Source organism: Hypomesus nipponensis, chromosome 11 (genome assembly GCF_054491055.1).
Source record: "Hypomesus nipponensis isolate SF chromosome 11, ASM5449105v1, whole genome shotgun sequence".
NCBI classification, from domain to species: domain Eukaryota; kingdom Metazoa; phylum Chordata; class Actinopteri; order Osmeriformes; family Osmeridae; genus Hypomesus; species Hypomesus nipponensis.
In genome coordinates this window covers 11,354,286-11,374,657 of record NC_140371.1, presented here as the reverse complement: position 1 = coordinate 11,374,657, position 20,372 = coordinate 11,354,286, and the positions used below count along the sequence as shown (strand labels likewise).

General features: G+C 41.1%; 1 protein-coding gene across 1 annotated transcript; it reads right to left on the bottom strand.

The window, feature by feature from the left end:
- Positions 1-232: 232 nt before the first annotated feature.
- LOC146268088 (1-phosphatidylinositol 4,5-bisphosphate phosphodiesterase epsilon-1-like) lies at positions 233-18,776 on the bottom strand. The gene is made up of 30 exons (XM_084709436.1): positions 18,425-18,776; positions 14,046-14,389; positions 13,640-13,785; positions 13,203-13,449; positions 12,782-12,996; positions 11,919-12,585; positions 11,636-11,818; positions 11,421-11,535; positions 10,947-11,112; positions 10,635-10,757; positions 9,970-10,106; positions 9,580-9,818; positions 9,430-9,491; positions 9,096-9,261; positions 7,703-7,810; positions 7,319-7,435; positions 7,054-7,212; positions 5,864-5,996; positions 5,607-5,731; positions 5,328-5,445; positions 5,020-5,142; positions 4,533-4,811; positions 3,807-3,970; positions 3,398-3,656; positions 3,144-3,262; positions 2,757-2,885; positions 2,316-2,528; positions 2,074-2,226; positions 1,589-1,807; positions 233-1,276 (listed from the first exon to the last, which is right to left on the bottom strand). The coding sequence occupies exons 1-30, from the start codon at positions 18,774-18,776 to the stop codon at positions 1,076-1,078; spliced, it is 5,781 nt and encodes a 1,926-aa protein (XP_084565562.1). The 3' UTR covers positions 233-1,075.
- Between the last annotated feature and the right edge of the window lie 1,596 nt (positions 18,777-20,372).

Here is a 20,372-nt window from a genome sequence, read left to right as displayed (position 1 = left end):
ATCTGAATTTGAATGCATTTATAATGAGCATACAGAGTACACTCAGATTTTTTTTAACTAAAATTAAACCGTCCAATAATTCTTTCACGTTACAAATTTGATTAACTTGTTTGAATATTAAAGTGTTGTATTGGTGTTGTATTAGTATTCTGAAATCACCAGGATATACAAAGGAGTTGTAACATGCAAATTGAATTGACTTGTGCGTCCCCAAATGTAAAATAAATGGTCATGAGTTTCAGAGTTTTTATTGATAATGGGCTGGTTCCATTGTGGCTTATATGTGGCTTACTCTGTTCTTACTTTTTTTATTTCATAAAACCACATTTTAAATATTGCACGTATTTGGAAGCAAAGATTGTTTCATCAGATGGTGAACAAAAAGCATATAACATGACAACCCACTTTTATATAAAAAATAACAATGGCCGCGTTTCCCAGATTCGTTAAGAAGCTCTTAAGGTTAAGAGCTTCTTAGGAGCGTTCTAAGAGCGTTTTAGAGTGCTCTTAGAACGCTCCTAAGAAGTGCTTAGCGTTAAGAGCTTCTTAAAGAATCTGGGAAACTCGGCCAATAACAGTAAGTCACAGAGGAACTACTATCAGCAAGAGCTCTCATTCTATGTCTCATTGTCATTGGCAGGGTTCAAGAAGCACAAAATAAAAAGCCAGGTCAATTTTCTATGGTGTTCATCAACCATTGATGCACATGCTTCCAGAAGGATCAAGCTGTCCTTAGATGAAACCAAAGTTATTATTCCTCCTGTGGAGTTGTGCTGCTTCAAATCTGCTCTGTGCCATTAAATACACATACTTCCTAATGGGAGACAGACACCATTACATACACATGCACAAGCTGTTAAATTAGTTCTGAGTTGCATTTATTTGTATTTAGTATTTAACTGTGTGTACTGTGGCAAACAGAATATGTTTGTATAATAGAACAAGCCGGGTTGAAACGTCAATGTTCAAGTTTACAGGCCTGACAGATGTACCTGGTCAAGTACCGTAATAAGAGAAACTCCTCCCCTGGTCCTTGATGACAATCTCCACAATGTATTTTCGAGTGTTTCTAGGGTCACTCATAGGTCTCGCTCAAGTGCAAGCAGCAGGCTGCCCTCTCATCCTTACTGTGCAACATCTCAGAGCAGGAGCTGTCCCCAATCCACACAGCCCGACTTCGGCCCGTCAGTCTCTTCAGCTCACTGGCTAAAGATACTCCTTTACGTCGATCCTCACGAACAGGTTTAGAGTGAGCTTTGACATGGGGTTCCCGCATCTAAGCACAGAAAACTATTTGATTATCAATTTCTTTATATAAAGTGTATAGGCACAGGCAATGTCTGGCCTGTTTTGATGTAGCCAATTATTGAATTGTTCTGAACTCGAGTCATGGTTGCATGAATGCATGGTTTAGCATGCATGATTTAGCATCATAAATAAAATACAAAATACAAACCAATGAAAGCCTTAGTAACCCCTAAAAATGCCTTGTCAAACATTTATTTGGTTTATGAACTAAACCACTTTAAAAGTACACTAACATACATATGCGACCTGATGTCGTTTTATGTCCCCTCACCTCATTTACCTGAACTTGGTCCTTGAGGCTGAGGATGAACTTCCCGGGCCCCCTCCACCTGCTCTGAGCCTGCTGCACTTGTTCATGGTCACGAAGGACCCGCTGATGGGAGGATTTGGCAGAGAGCCTGCGCCCTCCTGGCTCTCTGGACACGTCTTCCACCAGGACATAGTCACACGGGTTGGTCATGCTCATGTGAAGGCCTGACTGTTTGGCCTTTAACAATGTCTGCAAATTAGATGAAGATTAACCACTTGCAACCTAGACAACAAGTCAGTCAAAGACATATCATGTGCAAGGGTTAACCACCAACAATTCATGCTGCATTCTCACTGCTGTATTCAAACTACACCATAGTTGAATCCAATTAACTTTATTAAATCCAGAAGAAAATTGAAAACTACTATTAAACTATGAACACGTGTAAATTAACGGTTAACTTTAATTGGTTAGGACATTTAGAATAACATGTCCAAATGTTCATTATAGCTCACCTGTTGTATGAGGTCAATAGCTGTGCTGAATTTAGAAGTTTCAATTATCATTTTTTGCTGCTCGGGACAAACTCCGTGTATCTGGACAAGGAAGGTATTATCATCCAATCCAGTTATCATTTTTTCTTTCACCACACCGTCATCATTAAAGCACTGAAACAAAAGAAAAAATGTAGCTTGGTCAAGGCAGAACTCTACCAACTCCGACTCTGTTTAGCTAGCAGGTGGGAAGGCGCTGAGACCTTTTCCCGCTTTTTTAGGCACAGTCGGCACAGATAGCCTTTGTTGGACTTCCATCCTTGGACCACCCGTAGAATGTCCTCCTCTGGCCTGATGAGGCGCTCCTGAACCAGAGCCCCGCCCTCGCTCCTCTCCCGGGGCATGGCCACCCTCTCTTCCTGCAGGAAGTAAGACGGGAGGGAAAGCAAGGTGGAGGAGGGGGGAGCTGAGAGGATCTGGGGAAGGGAAACTGGGTTAATGGAGTTCATTTATTTAAAACAAAACATAATATGTTGTTAACCAAATGAGAAAATATTCGTCAGTCATCCTGAACAATTTGTAACAGTTGTACAATAAATGTGTGCTTTACCCCAGTGTTTAGATTAGTAAGGCAAACAGGTTGCAGCACTGATGCCAGATGCATGGTTATATGCAGTAGATATACAATAATACATTGTACTCACATTGTTCAAGAGCTGTCCAGCCTTGGTGCCCTCACTCACGCTGACCACAGTGAAAGGCTCTGGACCAGGCACTCCATGAACAGTGACTTTAAACCGCTTGGCTGCTCGATTCTCATCTGTTCTAAAGAGCTGAAAAACACACACACACACACACAGAAAGAGTGACAGGGAGAAACAGAAAGAAGGATTAAACGAGAGGGAGATAAAAAGAAAGAATAGTGTCACACAATTATCAATTTCCCAATAATGATGATAAATACTATATGTGATACTATTTTCTCATATACAATACTCATAAACTCAGATGCATGTCAACCATATCAGGTCTCAGGAGCATGACTGCTCGATGTTCATCCAGCTCAAAACAGTCAGCTGCTTCACACTCACCGCAGACGCAGGCTGTGAGCCACCTAATCCATCGTCTTCAGTTCTGTGGCTGTAGATGAACAGACTAGAGACTGCCACTGCTTCATTTTGCTGGTTCCTCAGCTGCAAATGTCTATATCCTGCCAGGCACAGCAATTTGCACCATTTAATCATTTGGCTTTCAGATACAATTATTTATTGAAAATGTTATGTAATGTTACTTTATAAATTATTTTAATTAGCAAACATTTAGGGTGTAAACTATGTTAGCCAACCTGTTCTCAGGGCTCTAAGTGGCAGGGTCCTCTGAGCAGTGATCTGGGAGTTATGTTCAACCACAGTGAAGCGCAGGAAAGCCAGGTCCTCCATAAACACAGAGAAGGTGAAACTTTGGTTCCAAATGGGATTGAGGGCGTTGCGATGGATGGATTTGGAACGGAAATGGCACCCATCTGCCTGCATGCCCAAAACATCCACCTCGATACAGGGACTACTACAGGGGTTTCCAGGGCATACATTCTGACCCGAGATAACCTGAGAAAAAAAGAGAGACCAAAAGAAGATACACAGTGGGTCAACATGTGTAAATAACATATGACCGTTTTTTCAGTCCTTTAAATATATGAGAGTATATTTCCTTGTATAAGGCCTATGACCAAAAGTAGACCACAGACATGGACTTACAGAGAGTGAATACAGAGTGGGGCTCATGCCCACCGGTTCCCGTTCCAGAGGACGGAAATGGCGGTAGAGGGGGCACCTGGGATCCCATAGCACAGGGGGCTTCAGGACATAACCACATCCCCCATTATTCTCAAACATGGCTGCGCTGAGTTGGAGGGCCGTGTCTATGACAGAGAAACCTTCAGATAGGTAAACTCGTGCTTCTACACAATGACAGCAATTCATGACGTTTATTAGAAATACTCTCACACGGGAGTTTAAAAGGAGTTCAAAACGGCAGTGTGTGGTAAATGATGGTGTGTGTACAGCCTTGAAAGCAAGGAAATTCAAATGACCACCACAACCCTAACTACAACCAGTGTACAAACAAAATGTTTTGTGAGATCTGCTGTTTGAAGTAGACCAATATAGCCACAGTGTTGTGTGGAATAAACCTTGAGGATTATTTAGAAATATGTGAAACAAAATAAGTAAAACATTGAGTAACTTAAAAAGTAGTTGCTGCCCTGGTATCTGATGTTACCGGTTGTCCAGTAATCCTTTGGTGTGATAGCAGTCTGAGTTACTGATTAGCTAAAGTTGTGTGCAAAAATAGAGGTAGACAGATTGCTAAATACTTTAGGGTGTGTCTAACTTCACAGATGTGCATGTTGTTTCAATGTTTATAATGTGAGTTGATATGCCTAAGGGATTTCTTGGACCAGAGTTGTGGTGTCACTAGCTCACCGTCCGTTTGGTAGTTGAGTGCGACCATCTGGACACCATGGAGCCAGAATAGGAGGGGGTTGGGGTTGGTGGAATCAATACGAGTGGCAGCAGGGTATGTGCGGAGGAGCTGCCTGCTGGTGTGCTGGATGAGCTTCTGGGAACTGAGGCGGCAGAGGCGCTTGGCGGTATTCTCATTGACCGAAGAGACGTGGTAGCATTTGGGGGTGCGGATTAGTGAGCTCAGGGATGCACCAATCGTCAGAAAGGACGAGGTAGGTTCCTCTGAGCTGCAACGAGCTGCTTCTGCTGTGGTTTCAGATATAGGTGAGGATGCAACAAAAGACATTTCTGGTCAGACAAGAAATACAACTATTGTGTCTAGTAATTGGTAAAACATTTGACTTTGCTCATCTTTTAATGTTGATTGCAGAATTTTGGTGAGTGCTGTTCTCAACAAAGAGCCTGGCCCAAGGGACAGCTGACTCAACCAACTTGTGAACGATACCTTTTCCTGGTGTACGTGCCGCTGTTAAGGGGGCCCCTCTGCCAGTATGATTACCAAAAAAGGACTTCCTTCTTTTTCTCTCCTTTCCCCTTGGGGATTCGGATGGATTGAGGGCGGATAAACCTGAAACAAGGTGGACAAAATATATTATGGTTCTCTTCTCACTGACACATTTGTTTGCTGCTGAAGGGACAAGAACCGATTTGGACCCTATTTAAGTATTGCAGTCTTGAAGTGCTATATACTTATTACATACTGTTCATAATAGAATGCCACTTGCATGTGAAAATCTCATAAAAGTAGAGAACCTGGGAATTTGACAGCTTGGCAGTATATGATCAAATCTGATAGCTCCTGGGCTATCTGTCGACCTTCCTTCTTGCTTTGAGGCAAATTGAACTCTTCTTCCAGCCCCACATCAAAGACCTGCATTTGTACAAAGGATAGATGTCTGAGAATCTCTTTAAAACCAGTGAAATATATTCATCCTATGTAGAATACCAATTAAAACTGAGGATAACTAAATAAAGACAAATACAAATATAAAACATGTGTATGAAATGTATTATATATAACAAATATCTCACTTTTTCTCTGATCTGAAAGGAATTGTCACCTTTCTTTGTTTTCTTGGAAACATCAATGCTCTGCTCCACTTGAAGCTTCTCCTCGTGCAGCTGTTTCTCCTCAGGTGGATCCTCAAGTATGTTGTCTGTGGAAACACGTACACATCTTACATTTGCAGAAGTAGAAAGCAAGGGAAAAAAAAGAAGGAAAAAGAAGGAAAGAAAGAAGAAAAGAAAGAAAAAGATTATGAGAGAAAGAACACATTTTGTTAAGGTACCATCAGATAATGATTCATAATCGTAGTCAGATTCGTCTTCCTCCTCTTCTTCATCCTCCTCATTGCTGTGACTTGGGAAGCTGGGAGATATGACATTACTGGCCTGGGAATGCATTTGGGCCAACTGGTGTGCCTATAGAGTGAAATAATCAGATAGGATTAATGGAACAGGCTGGAACTAACTAAACATCCTTATGAATAATGATCACAGCAGATGGACGTCAAGTGCTACCCCTGATCACTCGGCTTGGTCATCAAACCACATGGGATGTCTTCCCACCACCTGAAATTGAATCTGTACAAGACAGAACCACTGTACTCTTCATCCCTGCCACGAGAGCTCTCACTACTCATACATTAACTCAGGACAACCAGGAATTCAAGAAACAGATTGGTGACATGATGCAGACCTGTTCATATTCCCTACCGAACATAAAGATCTGTTTCTGACAGAGTACTAGACCCAGCTGCTCATCCAGACCACAGTACTCTGCCATCTTGATAACTGCAATCCCTCCTCTTCGGCCTACTAGTTTGTGCCATATGCCCTCTGCAGATGGTCCGGAGTACAGCCGTCTGCCTAATTTACAAGCTACTCAAGAACTCGGGCATAACTCCCCTGCCGAGATTGCTCGACTGGCTGCCAGTCACCTAAAGGATCAGGCACCAGTGTCTGACACGTGCCCACGCTGCAGCCAACAGGAGCCGCCAACCTTCAGGGCATCCGCAGGGTCTCAAGATACACTTCAAGCTTCACTTCTACTAACTTTTTTTTCCACGCTCGGGCACCAAAAGCAGCACTTAACAGATCCTCTTTTCCTGTGAAACCGACAACTTTGTCCCTTCCCTGCACTTAGTCTTTGTGATTGTGTTGTTGTACAATCTGGCACAAAAGTGCATTCAAAAGTAGTTGAGGTTGCACTTAAAAAAGGCCTGTTTTTTCTGCTGCACTTTCCACGGCACTATTATAATTGAGACATAATTTCAAGGTAGCTTTTGTAATCAAGATGGTATTGGTCCTATCCAGGTCTGGACTGGGACTGATTTTTTTTTGTTTTTTAATGTAGCTTAAAAGTGCTTTCCAAACACTGTAGGACAAGGCTATATCTGGCACAAGGAAAATTGACATTTCACACAGTTTAGACATTTGTGTTGCAACCTGGGTTTCTCTATCATGCACTGTTGCTTACCTTCTGTTTGAGGATGTCCACTGGTGTCTGGTGAGCTTTAAGCTTCTTGTTTTTCAGTAAAATCTTTCCCCTCAGTTTCCATGGAGATGGTAGCAGGGGATCATCAGAGAAATCACTCTCAAACAGGAACTTTGTCACAAGCTTGTCTCCAAAAACAGTCTTGTCATAATGCAAAATAAATTGAGACTGAATCAATTCAAAGAACTAGGCAAATCTTACTGTCACTTAATCTGACTTTTTGAACACCTCTCTACTGAGTATGCACCTTAAAGATATCGGCCATTTTGCGTTGTTGAAGCAGAGAGCAGTGGTTCTCTATAGAGAGCACGACAGGCATGTCAGAGTTTACAAAGGCTGAGCGGTTCACTGCATCCACCACATCCTGTGTAGATAAAATGTGTCAATTAAAATGACAAGACATGATTATTTTAATAGATTGCTAATTGGATTGGAAATCCAGACTGCTCTAGTGTACCTTTTTCTACTTTGTTTATTTAGACTGAGACAGTCAGAGAGGAAAACATTCATAAGGAAAGCAGGGATAGAGAGGAGAAGACATGCAGGAAATGACCTGTGCCAGAATCAAAAAACTACATGAGCCATTTAATAATCCACAAATAGATGAAAAAAGCTGAGAAAAAAAAGCAACCTTAAAAGGTATGCGAGTGGTAAGAGTGTGGCCATGGTAGATGATAGGCATGCCATCATCACCGTCCCAGCAGTCGAGCTCCACACTCCTGCAGCCGCTGAGCAGGACCTGGTGTTGGATACAAAATATAAATGCAAGCAACACCTTCACGCATTCCAAGAGTTTTGGTTTTTTGTCTAGGGGTAGAAGAGTCTTAACATGAGTGACCAAGATGATAGAGGGTGTCAGTGTGGGCACATCGAGCAGAGGTAGTAGTACAAAGCAAAAATTATGTAATTATTAGAGCGAAAATAATAATGTCCAGCCAACTGTACATGCCATAGGAGGACAAAGGAACAATGAATGCCACCAAACATATGAAAGAAATAAAACTGCCTGCCTATACTGCCTACAAGGACTCTAAACTAGATAGAAAAATCAAAAGGTGGCATTCCTAATCTAGTGTATAATAAATGTTAGGTATGTGTTGGAGTGTAGGCTGTCCTTGGTCAGCTAACTTGTTCTAAAGCCCCTGTGACAACCAAACGAAAATGAATTGCTATACCGGGTATAAAACAACAAGATGAAACTAGTGAATTTAAAAAAAACTAACGCAATTACAAATACAACCAGCACAACAAGTTGACAAAGACACACACAGGTTTTAAACCAGAGCTGTTGTTAGACATAAAACTCTACTGGGGCACAGGCCCCTATTCATATTCCTTTTTTTCTGTCAAGCTTGCTGCACACAATGCACTATAGGCTATAGAAACTCCCCTTGCTTAAACCATTATAGAACAGTATAACAAGGGACGCAAGTTTGATATCAGTTTTGGAAGGGACATCAAAAGTTAATGCAAGCACACATATTTCTTTTGCATTCATTTGAACGCAAATACAGTTTTTTATTTAATTTTACAAGTGTTGATTGGTATACTGCATTTGTTTTTTTTGAGATCATCAATCTAAATGAATGCACTGACTAATAAAGTAAATGGTTATAACTAAAACTTTAGATTTTACTGGGGCACAGCAGATTTATACTGGGGCACGTGCCCCAGTAAAAAGGGTCTAATGACGCCCCTGTTTTAAACTTTTTTAAAAAAAATTATAGGACTCAGATACGCTTATGATTGGCCGGATGAAGTTGACCTTGAGGGATGGGAAGATTTAATCAATAGCTGCCGGACTCCTGAATTATGAATTGGCGTTTTGAGAAGGAGACACAAACACAGAGAACACAACAGACACGTGTGGCCATAACAGTAGTGTGGTAAAACAGTAGGCTGAAGTCACACCCCTTCCATTGTGGTTGTGCAGTCAGTTGAGTTGGTTCCAGTTGGTTAGAATTTGTAAAGATGGCTTAGTATCCAATTAAGACCTTTGTCAGTGGCAAAGCGACTGCTCTCACCTGGCTGTAAAGTTCCACCGATGACTCTCCCTTTAGCTGGTGGCCCGTAAGATAGGTATTATGGGAAGACGCAATGTAATAGTAAGACAGTGGATATTGGAGGTCTTCCACCTTTACTTGGGAGTCTTCAATTTTGAAAGCAAAGTTATCTTTATCCGTCAAGTACCTTGCAGGGAAAATAAAGAAAACATTTACATAATTTTCGTATTTGTAGCTGCAAAATATTATAATCATACAATAATTACACACGACTTTTCATGGAACTTTCTATGGTACTATAGAATTGACAGCTTTGTATTTCTTATTGTTTGCCACAACAGTAGTACATACATACCTAGCAAATCCCTCAAAAGATATCCAGCCCATCTGACGCATATTGGCACACGGTTCAAATTTCTGAAAAACAATTTTTACCATTCAAACTTTAAAAGCGAAAGAAATAACCACTTCAAATCTAATTCAAATGAAGGAACATGTTACTCACCTGGATGATGCTTAGGACCTCATCATAAGAGTAGTTCTCCCCCTGACAGTTGATCAGGAAGTCATTCAGATGAAAAATACCCATGCCCAGCGCCCCAAGAGAAGCACTTTCTACGCCCGTACCATTGGTCACTATGCTGGCTGCTGCAACGGCATCAGAAATGTGCTTCTGGTTCTCTGATATATGTCTCTTATTCCAGATGGACAGGCCAAGGTCAAGCCCATTCCGCATCAGAAGGTCTAGTGCAATGGGCAAAAAAGTGCAAACTTGATTTAAAGCTAGAAACAATTCACTCAAATCATTCAACGAAGCATGTCAATCCAGAACCTAATCTAAATCCTGTGTCAAATATGAATAAGTGAATGTGTTTAGGTGCATCATTCAACACACCCAGGTCTGGCTGCAGTCCTTTGACACTGTCGTCTACACTGAGGTTGGTGTAGAGGGGTGCAGGTTCAGACACAGAGTGAACGCAGGGAACAGCATACATATCAAACAGGTCTTTCAGATCTTTTCGGCTTCGAATGCTACACACAAATCAAAACAAAAGCAAACTTTGATGTTATAGTACACACATTTGACATGTTATCCTACATGTGGACGCATATAATGACTGCAGTAAATATAGGTTTCATAAAATGGCATCATAGGGGGCAGGGGTGGAAGCAATAAGTGGAGGTTATAAAGGGACATCTGAAGGGTATGTTGGCAGAACAAGATCAACGTTAACATCCATCCCCTGGTAAATGTAACCTCCCCGCTACCAAACTTCACTTGCTTAATAGCTTGTACCGCTCAACCATAATGAAATGTACTTACATACAAGTACCTATAACTTTGATGTTGTTACTAAAGATATTACTATGTAGTTACATGGTAGCCAATGTAATCTTAATGCAAAGTGTTGCCCATTTGTTTCCTTCAGGTACAGACTGGCAGGCACAGGAAACAGATGGTTTTTTTGGCAAACTTGACCAGACAAGTAATTTTCTTAAAGTTGTCAAGTGCATCAAAGGATGTACTTCAGGGAAACTTTCTTTTGTAGGGCTGTTTACCTGAAGGACTTGAATAGCTCAACAAACTCTGCAAAGTTCATTGTGCCATTTGAAACCATTAAGTTCTGGAAGCTTTTGGACTGGCTTTTTCCTGGCCCAGGTAGGGGCTGATAGACCTTGTTACTGAAAATAAAGAAATGCATGAATAAAGAAATAAAATGCATGAATAAATAAATATTTTTTTTATTTTTTAAGGATTTTGCAAAACTGGTACTATCATCTCCAAATATTCATTAGCGTGCAGCAACTGGTATGAAATTGTACATTAATGGTTATGTAACCACCAACAAATACCCAACAACAACATCTTACCTCGCTGTGCCCTTTTGACTAGAGAAAGCTGAGGTGAAATGGGATGGTGAGGGTCCTGTCACACTCATTTTGAGGGTGGATGAGGAGCTAGTGGAGTGGGGGGGGAGTAAGGCCTGGGACCTACTGGGAGATAGGGGCCCAGGGAATCCACCAGACACACACTCATCTGTAGAGAGGGGTGTGATCAGAGGTGTCCGGGGTAGGAAACAACAGCAGAAAGAAGAAGAAGAAGAAAAACAACAGAACTTTTGGGTCACATGACATGTCACTAGGATTCTAAATGTAAGGTGGATAGATACAGTACATGTGCTTGATTGATGGTCTATATTTAAATTGCAGTTTTGTAAATAAATTCTGTTGTGTAAAAAATTGCTGATGAAGAGGTCATTTGGGAGAAGGATACCACACCTATACCTTGTGATGCCTACTCCATGGCAAACTTTGTGGAACTATGGAAATGAACTATAACCTCACCTGGTTCATTCTGGTGTGTATTGTTTGAGGGTTTGACCCAGTTTCTTCCCTGTGCATCCCAGCTTTCCTTCACTTTCTGAGATGCCATCTCGTCATCTGTAACTTCACTGTCACCCTGTCACCATAAAAACACACAACAATGCACAGGCTAACAGACTTAGTAAAGATTTTGCCAGTCATGTTTAAATATTTTAAGTGTAGTCACATTTCCCTACCCTCATGGGAGATTTCTTTTTCTTTTTGTTTGAATTCATGTTCTTCTGATTGGTGGTCATGATGAGTGGGCTGTTCCTTTGAGCCCCAGACCTGTCCATACCGGTAGCACCCACATTCCATCTCCTGCCCCCAAACAACTCAATGGCCTGGGCAAGGGTAGGGCCCTCATACCTGCCATCCTCCTGGAAGTTAGAAATATGTCTTGCATCATGTTGTTTTGCAGTTCAGAAATGCTTTTCCATTATTTGCTTCTGGTGGGTGTTATTGAAACCAAACAGTTACCTGATAAAGGTTGACATATTTCCTCCTCAGCCACTGCAGTCTCTGGTCTGGAAACTTCCTGATTTTTCTGATGGCCTCTAGAAGTGCCTGGAGCCCACTGTGAAGCAGCCTGGCAGTGTTTTGGGGGGCCACAAAATGTAACAGTCTGTTGTCTGTGGTGTGGAGGCCATAGAGAATGGACACAACACTTTGTTGGGGGCACAACTTGCATGAGAGCTTGTTCTGCAAGCATGTTGCCTCCATGTCTGCCCCAGGATGGCCCAGGAACACAGCCTTGGCCACCCAGAGATCAAGGAAACCGTCCACTAGGCCTTTCAGCACCGCTTGGCCACAGTAGTGGGGTTTGTAGTGGGGCAAGCTGTGGAGCTTACTGTCAGTGGATCCTCTGCTACTGTGGAGCTTAGCCCAGGTGAGGACACAGTTGTCAGGCTGCAAGCAAAGCAGGCAGCGGGCAGTGAGGCTTGAGTCTTGGTCATAGTGGATAACCGTGGCGCCCTGCAGGAGGAACTGGTGTACGTGGGGGTGAACAGAGAGAGAGTACCAGGGGATGAGCTCTGTCCCATGGTTGAAGGCCTTCTGAGCCCTCTCTGTCCAGTGGAAGTCTGCATCCATTTTCTTACCATCTGGAAGGTCCTCCTCTGGGTCTGAGAGATCTCCCACCTGGAACCTATAGAAAAGAAACTTACATTCCAGGCTGAGATTTGAACCTTAACCTCTTGATATACAGTCAAGTGCACTAACCACTGAGCTACACCCATCCCAACATGGCAAGATTAATGATTTCTCATAATACCATTAATCTTGTGTTTAAATCATTGCAGTTGGGCTGCTAGATAATTAGTTCAGCAAACAGAAACACTCACTGGTTGCACTTTCCATCATTGAAGGAGGTTTTACAAGGTACATTGGAGTTATTATTGGTGTCACCCTCATCCCCATCCTCTAGCCCCAGAGTTCTATTGCAGTTGCGAATAATCTGGAGAATGTTGTTGACTGTGGCCTCCTTCTTTGGTTGGTTTAGACCGTCTGTCCCAATCCGTTGCAGAAAGTTGTCTTGGCCTTCGTAGTCTGAAATAAACTACACCACAAAAGGACATGCTTATTGAGGGAAAGAAAATTTGACATAAAAACATAATTTCCCCGTGACTTCATCCATGACCTAGCATTTGTAGTCAGTTACTTTCTTACACATATTCATTTTGACATATGATATAATACGGTACTGGTTACTGTAATTGCAATTCAGTGTTCAGTTACTATTCAGATAAAAATTACGTTGTTCACCTCAACATTGTTCTCTTGGAAGTTGAGGCTGATCAGGCTGGCTGCATCATCCAGGGCTGCTCCCAACTCTTTGAGGAAGACACCACAGAAAGGCACCACCCTGCAGCCTGGGATATGGAGAGCCCGGCTCACCATCTGTCTATAGTCTTCTGAGGTTTCGTGCTGAGCCATAGCATCTTTCAGGGCACGTAGGGTCTCAATATCCCGATGGTCCATGAACTTCCACATCTTCAGCACCTTACGAGACCTACGGTACAAATCGGGCCAGGGTTGAAGATCAATTTAATGCCATCAATACGATGACAAGATGCTCCCCCCCCCCCCCCCCCCCCCCCAAGTTAACCCTCACCCTTTTCAAGACACTTAATGAATCTTGCATATCAAAATACTCTCATCACTAACAGGTTGGTGGTCATTATTTAATCACAGTTATCTACCTGAGTCCTGCTAGGAACTCCATGACAGTGTTGTAGTTTCCCATGTTCCAGCAGCACTTGGCTGTGTGGACCAGGCAAGAGAAAACCTCTCTCTTCTCCTCCATGGGGCCTGCATTCAGAATGAGCCATGAAACCCAAGAGCTCACCTGAAAACAAACAATTAATTTCCAGATGTTTTTTCAATATATGCAACTGGGGACAAACACAAAAAACCTCTTTGCTCAAACCTTGCTTGCACAGAGCAAAATCCAATGTGTGCCATGGTAAGTAAAGCTAGTGTATTTGTATGTCCTGAGGAACAAGGACCAAGAAACCAGGAAAAAAGGTCAAACATTTTAACGTGTGCACACTGAGGTGGATCTGATATAAGGCAATGCATCATACTATACAACACATAGTCTCTCACCTCATTGAATCGTGAGACCAGGTCCTTAACGGTCTTACATTGTTGACTTTCATGACTTGAGGCCAATGATGAGAATCTGGATGAGGAGGTTGAAACATATAGAGGATGTGCTCTTTGCACTGAGGGCTGGTAAGGGTGGCCAGCAGTGGTGCTTAGGTCTTTGGTGAGGAAAAACAGGTAGTCAAGTGGGAGTATACGTCTGTAGAGTTCCAGCTCCTGTTCCATCAGAATATAGGCTATTTCTTCTGGGAATGGGACCAGGTGTTGGAGTTGAGCTAGCTGGTGGCTAACCTTTACTAGGGGTATCACACTCCAGCCAGCCATGGGGGGGCTTAGCTGACGCTCTGAGTGGAGTGGAGGTAGTGTCAAAGGAGAAGAAAAAAAGAGTGGGATTTAATTCACACCTACATGTAGTATTCATGATATGTACAGCACAATAGATACTAGAATGGTACAAATATATCTGTCAAGGACAATATTGGGCAAAGGCAGCAGGCTTTTAATGGGAATAATTGCAGATTCTGATAGTAGAAACAATCATTCTTGGATTTCAATAATAATGACGATATGTATGCATGATCCATTACAACAAAATAACTATTCCAAATGGAAGTAGTATACTGTGATGAATGCATGTAAAATGATAACAGGTCTAAGTCAAAATGCATAGGTGTTGAACCTTTCAGAACTGCCCAGCCTGAGGGACTTGTAGAGACATTTAAGGGAGATCCGAAGAAGCTCCCTCTATCGCTGAGGAACAAAACACCTTCAAGAAGGGGCCCTGAGATGAAGGTAGAGATGGCAGTTCTTTGTAAGGTGACTCGAATCCTTGGCCCCGGCAATGGCAGTTCAATTTCTCTCGGTACAGTTGAGGCCAGTAAACTTGAGGACTTGTATAGATATCGCAAGTCCGAAGCCCACAATTCTGCTTTCAGAGCATGGAATGCCTGCAAATACAGCAGCACACAAAACATCCTCCACTAGTAAAATGTAAACGAAATTTGTACTTATTTATAGTAGCAATAAGACTGACAAATGATCAACAAGACACATATACATCATCAATAAAAATAACAAAGCCTACCTACCAACCCTATGTTCCTGTGCATATGAGTACTGGGAGAGTAAATTGGAAGGATAGCAGAAAAAGAATAAGATTCTGACTGGTAAAACCAAACTGACTGAACTTAGCTAATGCAAATATTTACCCTAGGAGTCCAATATCCAGAAATTATTTTCACATCATCCCCTCCAAATGTTCCTTTAAAAGGAATGGAGCTAAATGCACTCTCTTCAAAACTTGGGACTAGGATAAAAGCCAAACCTACACCATAGCAGACATCGGACTGGAGATGTTTATATGATTCTTAACTCAAAGCTTTCACATTTAATTCTTAATCCTAAAAAAGGTATAAACATAACTTAACTAAAGCTTTGACACTGAATTGTCAGAATTTGGGAGGGATTCAAACAAGTAATTTGTCAGTGAAGGCAATGAAGAACAAGAACCCCATTAGCAACCAAAATATACGGTTCTGGATGTCTAGGGCAATGCCACTTCTATTCTGCAGATCTGAAGACTAACATTGTTGAATTGTAATGTTGTGTCAGACAGATGACATTTGTCACTTGCTGATAAGTACTGTACCTGCAATCCTCACAACAACCAACCTTGACATTCAAAGGACATCTTCCCTGAACATTGCTGTGGCATTCTCTTGTGTCTGGAGAGCATCAGACTTGACTAAATATTTTGTTTCCAGGACATTTGCGTCCCCTGCCCAGAGTGGGCTGGCTGAGTCTTATCATTGATCAATCAGCCATGTTTTGACTTGCATACCGATACCTGCATAGCTGCACTGACACCACAGTATCATTTCATCAAACTCTGGGACTTGCTTCAAACATAAGTGTCCACAGATAGCGAATGTCTGGCCAGTATTGAAAAAGGCAGTCCATGATCTATCATGTACTGCATGATCATTTTGAAATAAAGTAAGCAGATACATAGCTACCACTTGCACAATCGTTAAAAAAATATACCGATTTTTCACGTATGTATAAAGAAAAACTGCAAGATCAAAGTAAACAGGTATAGAACAGTGAAGGACCCAACTACAGATATGTCTGACTTAAATATATATGTACTTTAGGTGAACCTTCCCTTTAAATAACTGAAACCTGTCAGAGATGGACCAATGCTTTTGAGGAACAGGTTAACCAATTCCAATTGTACTGTAGAACAAGGTCAGTTAAACTAAAGATGAGATTCAAGGTTTTTTGTTGTTCAAGGAAGACACTTGCTATAGATGAGTCACTTTTGTTAACTGTGCAGTATCTAAAACACATAAGCATGTATACAGCATATTAAATGGTAGCCTCTCAAATTATTTGCCCTGATTAAAAACAAAGACCTACATTAGAAAGTTTTGATAAATTCTGGTGGTGTCTAATCAACCACAGATATAAAGTACCTTAGATATAAGGTAAAGAGAATGTTATTTATCATGGAGATGTACATAAGAAGAGGTCTTCCGACAAGTAATTACCTTTCCTGACCCTAGCTGAAAACAACCCTTGTCTCACATTTACTGTAAATGTTGGGAAGTTGGATCTAAAGTTGAACTTGCATAACAATTACAATCAACTGTTTGCGTATTAGAAAGGATTGCCTGTCTGAAGGTCTGATGTACAAATGCTTTACAATTTTTTTTTACAAATATTACTTACGGAAGATGATTAGGATAATTTCCTATTTCCATTTGATTGACATCAGAAAAGTGGAAAACTAAACAATCAGATTAGTCCAAAAACAGTAGCAAGAGTTTTGAGAAAGGAGTGAACAGGACAGAGCGAGAGAGAGAACAGTGAGTCTTGGTGTTTTGGGGGAGGTCCCCTATTGCTAAAATACATGTCATCAGAAAAGGAAGGTTAGAGTAGTAACGTCAGACTATTAATAAAAAATGGGCTACAATGTCTATATTAAGAATGTATATTTTTGAATTCTGATTTGTTTTGTAAATGTTAAAATGTAAGAGGCAAGTGAAGATGGAGAGTGGAAAGACTACTATTTCATGTTTGTTTTTAATGAATGGGCTTTCAGTCTTTCTGTGTAAATGTAATTATGTGTAAATGTATTTATGTTCATTTTGTCTGATATAGATATGTCTACAGGTTTGCAATGCACTATCAAGGCCTCATTGATGACACTCTTGCAAAACGTACTTATTTATTTTTCTCACATATTTGATTTCTCCAAACCATTGCTGCCTCAGAGGGAAACTAAAAATTAACTACCTTCTCAACCTAACATTTGGGGATTTTGGCATAAGAGCATACATTCTTGGCATCCCTTGCACCTCAGGTTAGGGTAGCCAACTTGTGATGGGTGTAGTACCTGGGACAATCCAGACGTGGCTAGTTGTGCTGTTTTTTGTGAGTGATTCCTGGTGTTAGTTTTAGACCTACACAAATAGCCAATGTATACATGACAGAGTTCTTTGAGCTTTAATTGATGTTAATCTTTCAAAGCATCTGTTCTTTTTTTTGTGTGTGGGGGGGCTACCTACACTTTTGGTGTCAATGACTAATAGAACTGGGTGTATACCCACTGGAACAGAAAGCATCTATGACAAATTGTCTCTACTGTCTTACAAAATAACCCTTCTTGTTTTACCTCTTTAAGTAACCCCCTCCCCACCCACCCCCACCCCCTCAATCTATGAACAAACAAATGAATCAGTTTTGACCTTAACTCAGAGTGAAACACTTTGCAGTCTGGGTGGGCCATTAGCACTTACAGGACTGCTCGAATTGTACACTTTAGTCCATGGAAGTCACAATGAGGCCCCCTAGAGGTTTAATGTTCAGGTAAAAATCACTGCTACCTCCAAAGACATAGGAGTTTTTGGTAGAGTAGATGTAAATATGGATATTCCTTTGGTGAAACTGTCTGTTGCACTTTCACCATATTTCTTCTTCTACCTGTTACACACTTTTAAACATTTTTCTAAAATGTTAATTCAATATCTATGCTACTGTGTAATGTGTAGTTATACATGTTAATATACATTTCAGGAAAGGACTTACCTTGTTGAAAACCTGTCTTTATTTTTATAGATTTAAACATGAATGTAATGTTACAGTATCTGTTTGTTAGTTGTCTACCCAATACATTCATACAACACTAACAGTATTTAGTTAGTATGTTACACTTACCTCCAAAAGCCTGCATCCTGTTTGTAGGATATGTCGAGAACCTTCTATAGTGTCACTTTTCAAAGTTAATCTGTATGTTGTGTATCTGCCCAATGTTTTAGATCCGCAGGATGACTTAATGCACTCATTCCACACCGGAGGCACACTCCTGCAGATGGCACCCCAGGCTTCTTCGCCAATGCCACCAGAAGGAAGCTTTCTCATAATGGCTTTGGTTCCTGTGCACACAGACTTCTTCACCTCCCGGTTGTCTCTCCAGAATCTACGGACTAGGAGTGTTGAGCGTTCTCTCTTGGTCTGTGCCATGTCCTCTTCTGTGTCACAGTCCATATGAACATCTAAGGTCATCTTCAAAGCCTTAGTTCTGTCGCAGGAGTTGTTGACAAACAGGGCTTCAGAGAACCTTTGGGCGTTGCTAATCACGTTGACACTTTTAGGGCTAGAGTGTCCATCTCTAAGCCTGTGGCTACAACCGCCATTCCCCTCAACAGCAGATGGGGTTATCTTCTCCATGAGGTAAACCAACTGGTAATGCTGGCTGGCGCAGAAAAACCTTGACTCATTGTCCCCTTGAGAAGGTACCAGAGTGCCAAGCTACACAATAGAGAAGAGTAAGCAAACTAATCACACAAAAATGCTTATTTTACACATCCCACTTTGATAGACTTGTTCTTTGCCAAATGTGGCATAACCCTTTTGGCATGTGTTGTGGAGCATTAGTGTCGTTTTCCTATCCAAAGCTTGGTTGAAATGTATTTGTGACTTTACGTAAGAATTTCCTTGAGTTGTGTTCTGAACTTTAATTTAGGCTTTAATCTCAAAATTATTTAAAATATACAACATCTAAAAGAATCATAATTTCTTACCTCTTATTGTATGTCAACCATTCTTGTTTTTCTCATTTTCTTTTCTTTAGTCAACAGCAAAGCCCTCTGCTCCTGACCTTGTAGTTTGAATCTCCCACTGTCAAAAAGCAGAAGCAAGGAAACTAAAAGCATTGAGTGGGGGAGGTACAGAATGGGGGAAAGGCAGTAAAAAGTTAAAGGAAATGAGGGTCTGTAGAGACAGACTCCAGGGTGAGACTCACTGCCTGGCAAGGGGACCAACTTTTCTCCTACAGCTTAGTGGGACATTTTGCAATCACATTGGCCTGCACTTATACTAAAAGCTCCACAGTATTTAAAGAGGCAGCTACAGAACAAAGGCTTGCTTGTATGGCATTTATGTAACCTAAGATTTTTCAGCCAATTTAACAGTGTCGTCAATGACAGGTTAGTCAAATGGTCAAATGATTGGCAATGTACTGTAAAAATAAAATTCTGACAAGAGCTTGTATTTACAGCTTTACCTGGGTGATCAACAAATACAAACATGATTCACTGATAATACTCAAAACAACTACAAAGTTAGGCATCAACCATGTCAGTTGATTACCATTTACAACATTCTATCACTGTTACAATTTCCAGTGTGTGCTCTGCCAGGAGTAGGTCCCCCCCACTTGAAATACCCTAAATATTCATCATCTATTCCCATTTAGTTTCTATAAAAAAACATAGGAAATTTTGCGCCAGGCAAACAGAGACGATATTGGAGCCTACAGTAACTTGCATATGGAACTGGTTAGGAGGGAGGGCCAACAGAACACCAGCAGAATATTGCATAAAACATATCCTTGCTGTGAGAAGATTTGTAGGGGGAACACTGAAGCCGGCATTAATATGGATCCATTTCTTTTCACACAGTTCGAATCTGAGCCGGTTTTTATTGAATCAACAATATCCCACGAGGATATAAAGATTACACCAGATCATAATGCATGAACACATTTCCCTTTGTCTATTAGTTTTAACACTTGGGAACACACTTATATTAAATTAACATTACAATCAAGAAGATTATAGTACATTAGAGGGTACAATTTCTGGAGAAATTGTGAGGTGTGCTTGCGTCGGTTGCCGATGGGTCCGTTTTGTTACTGCAATTTTATTTAACTGATGTCTTAATTTTATCTGATCTGCATGTTTTAAATATGCATACTTATTTAAGAAGATGGCATAGATTAAAAAACATTTGTTGTTGCTCATTTACATTTCAAAATACCAAGAT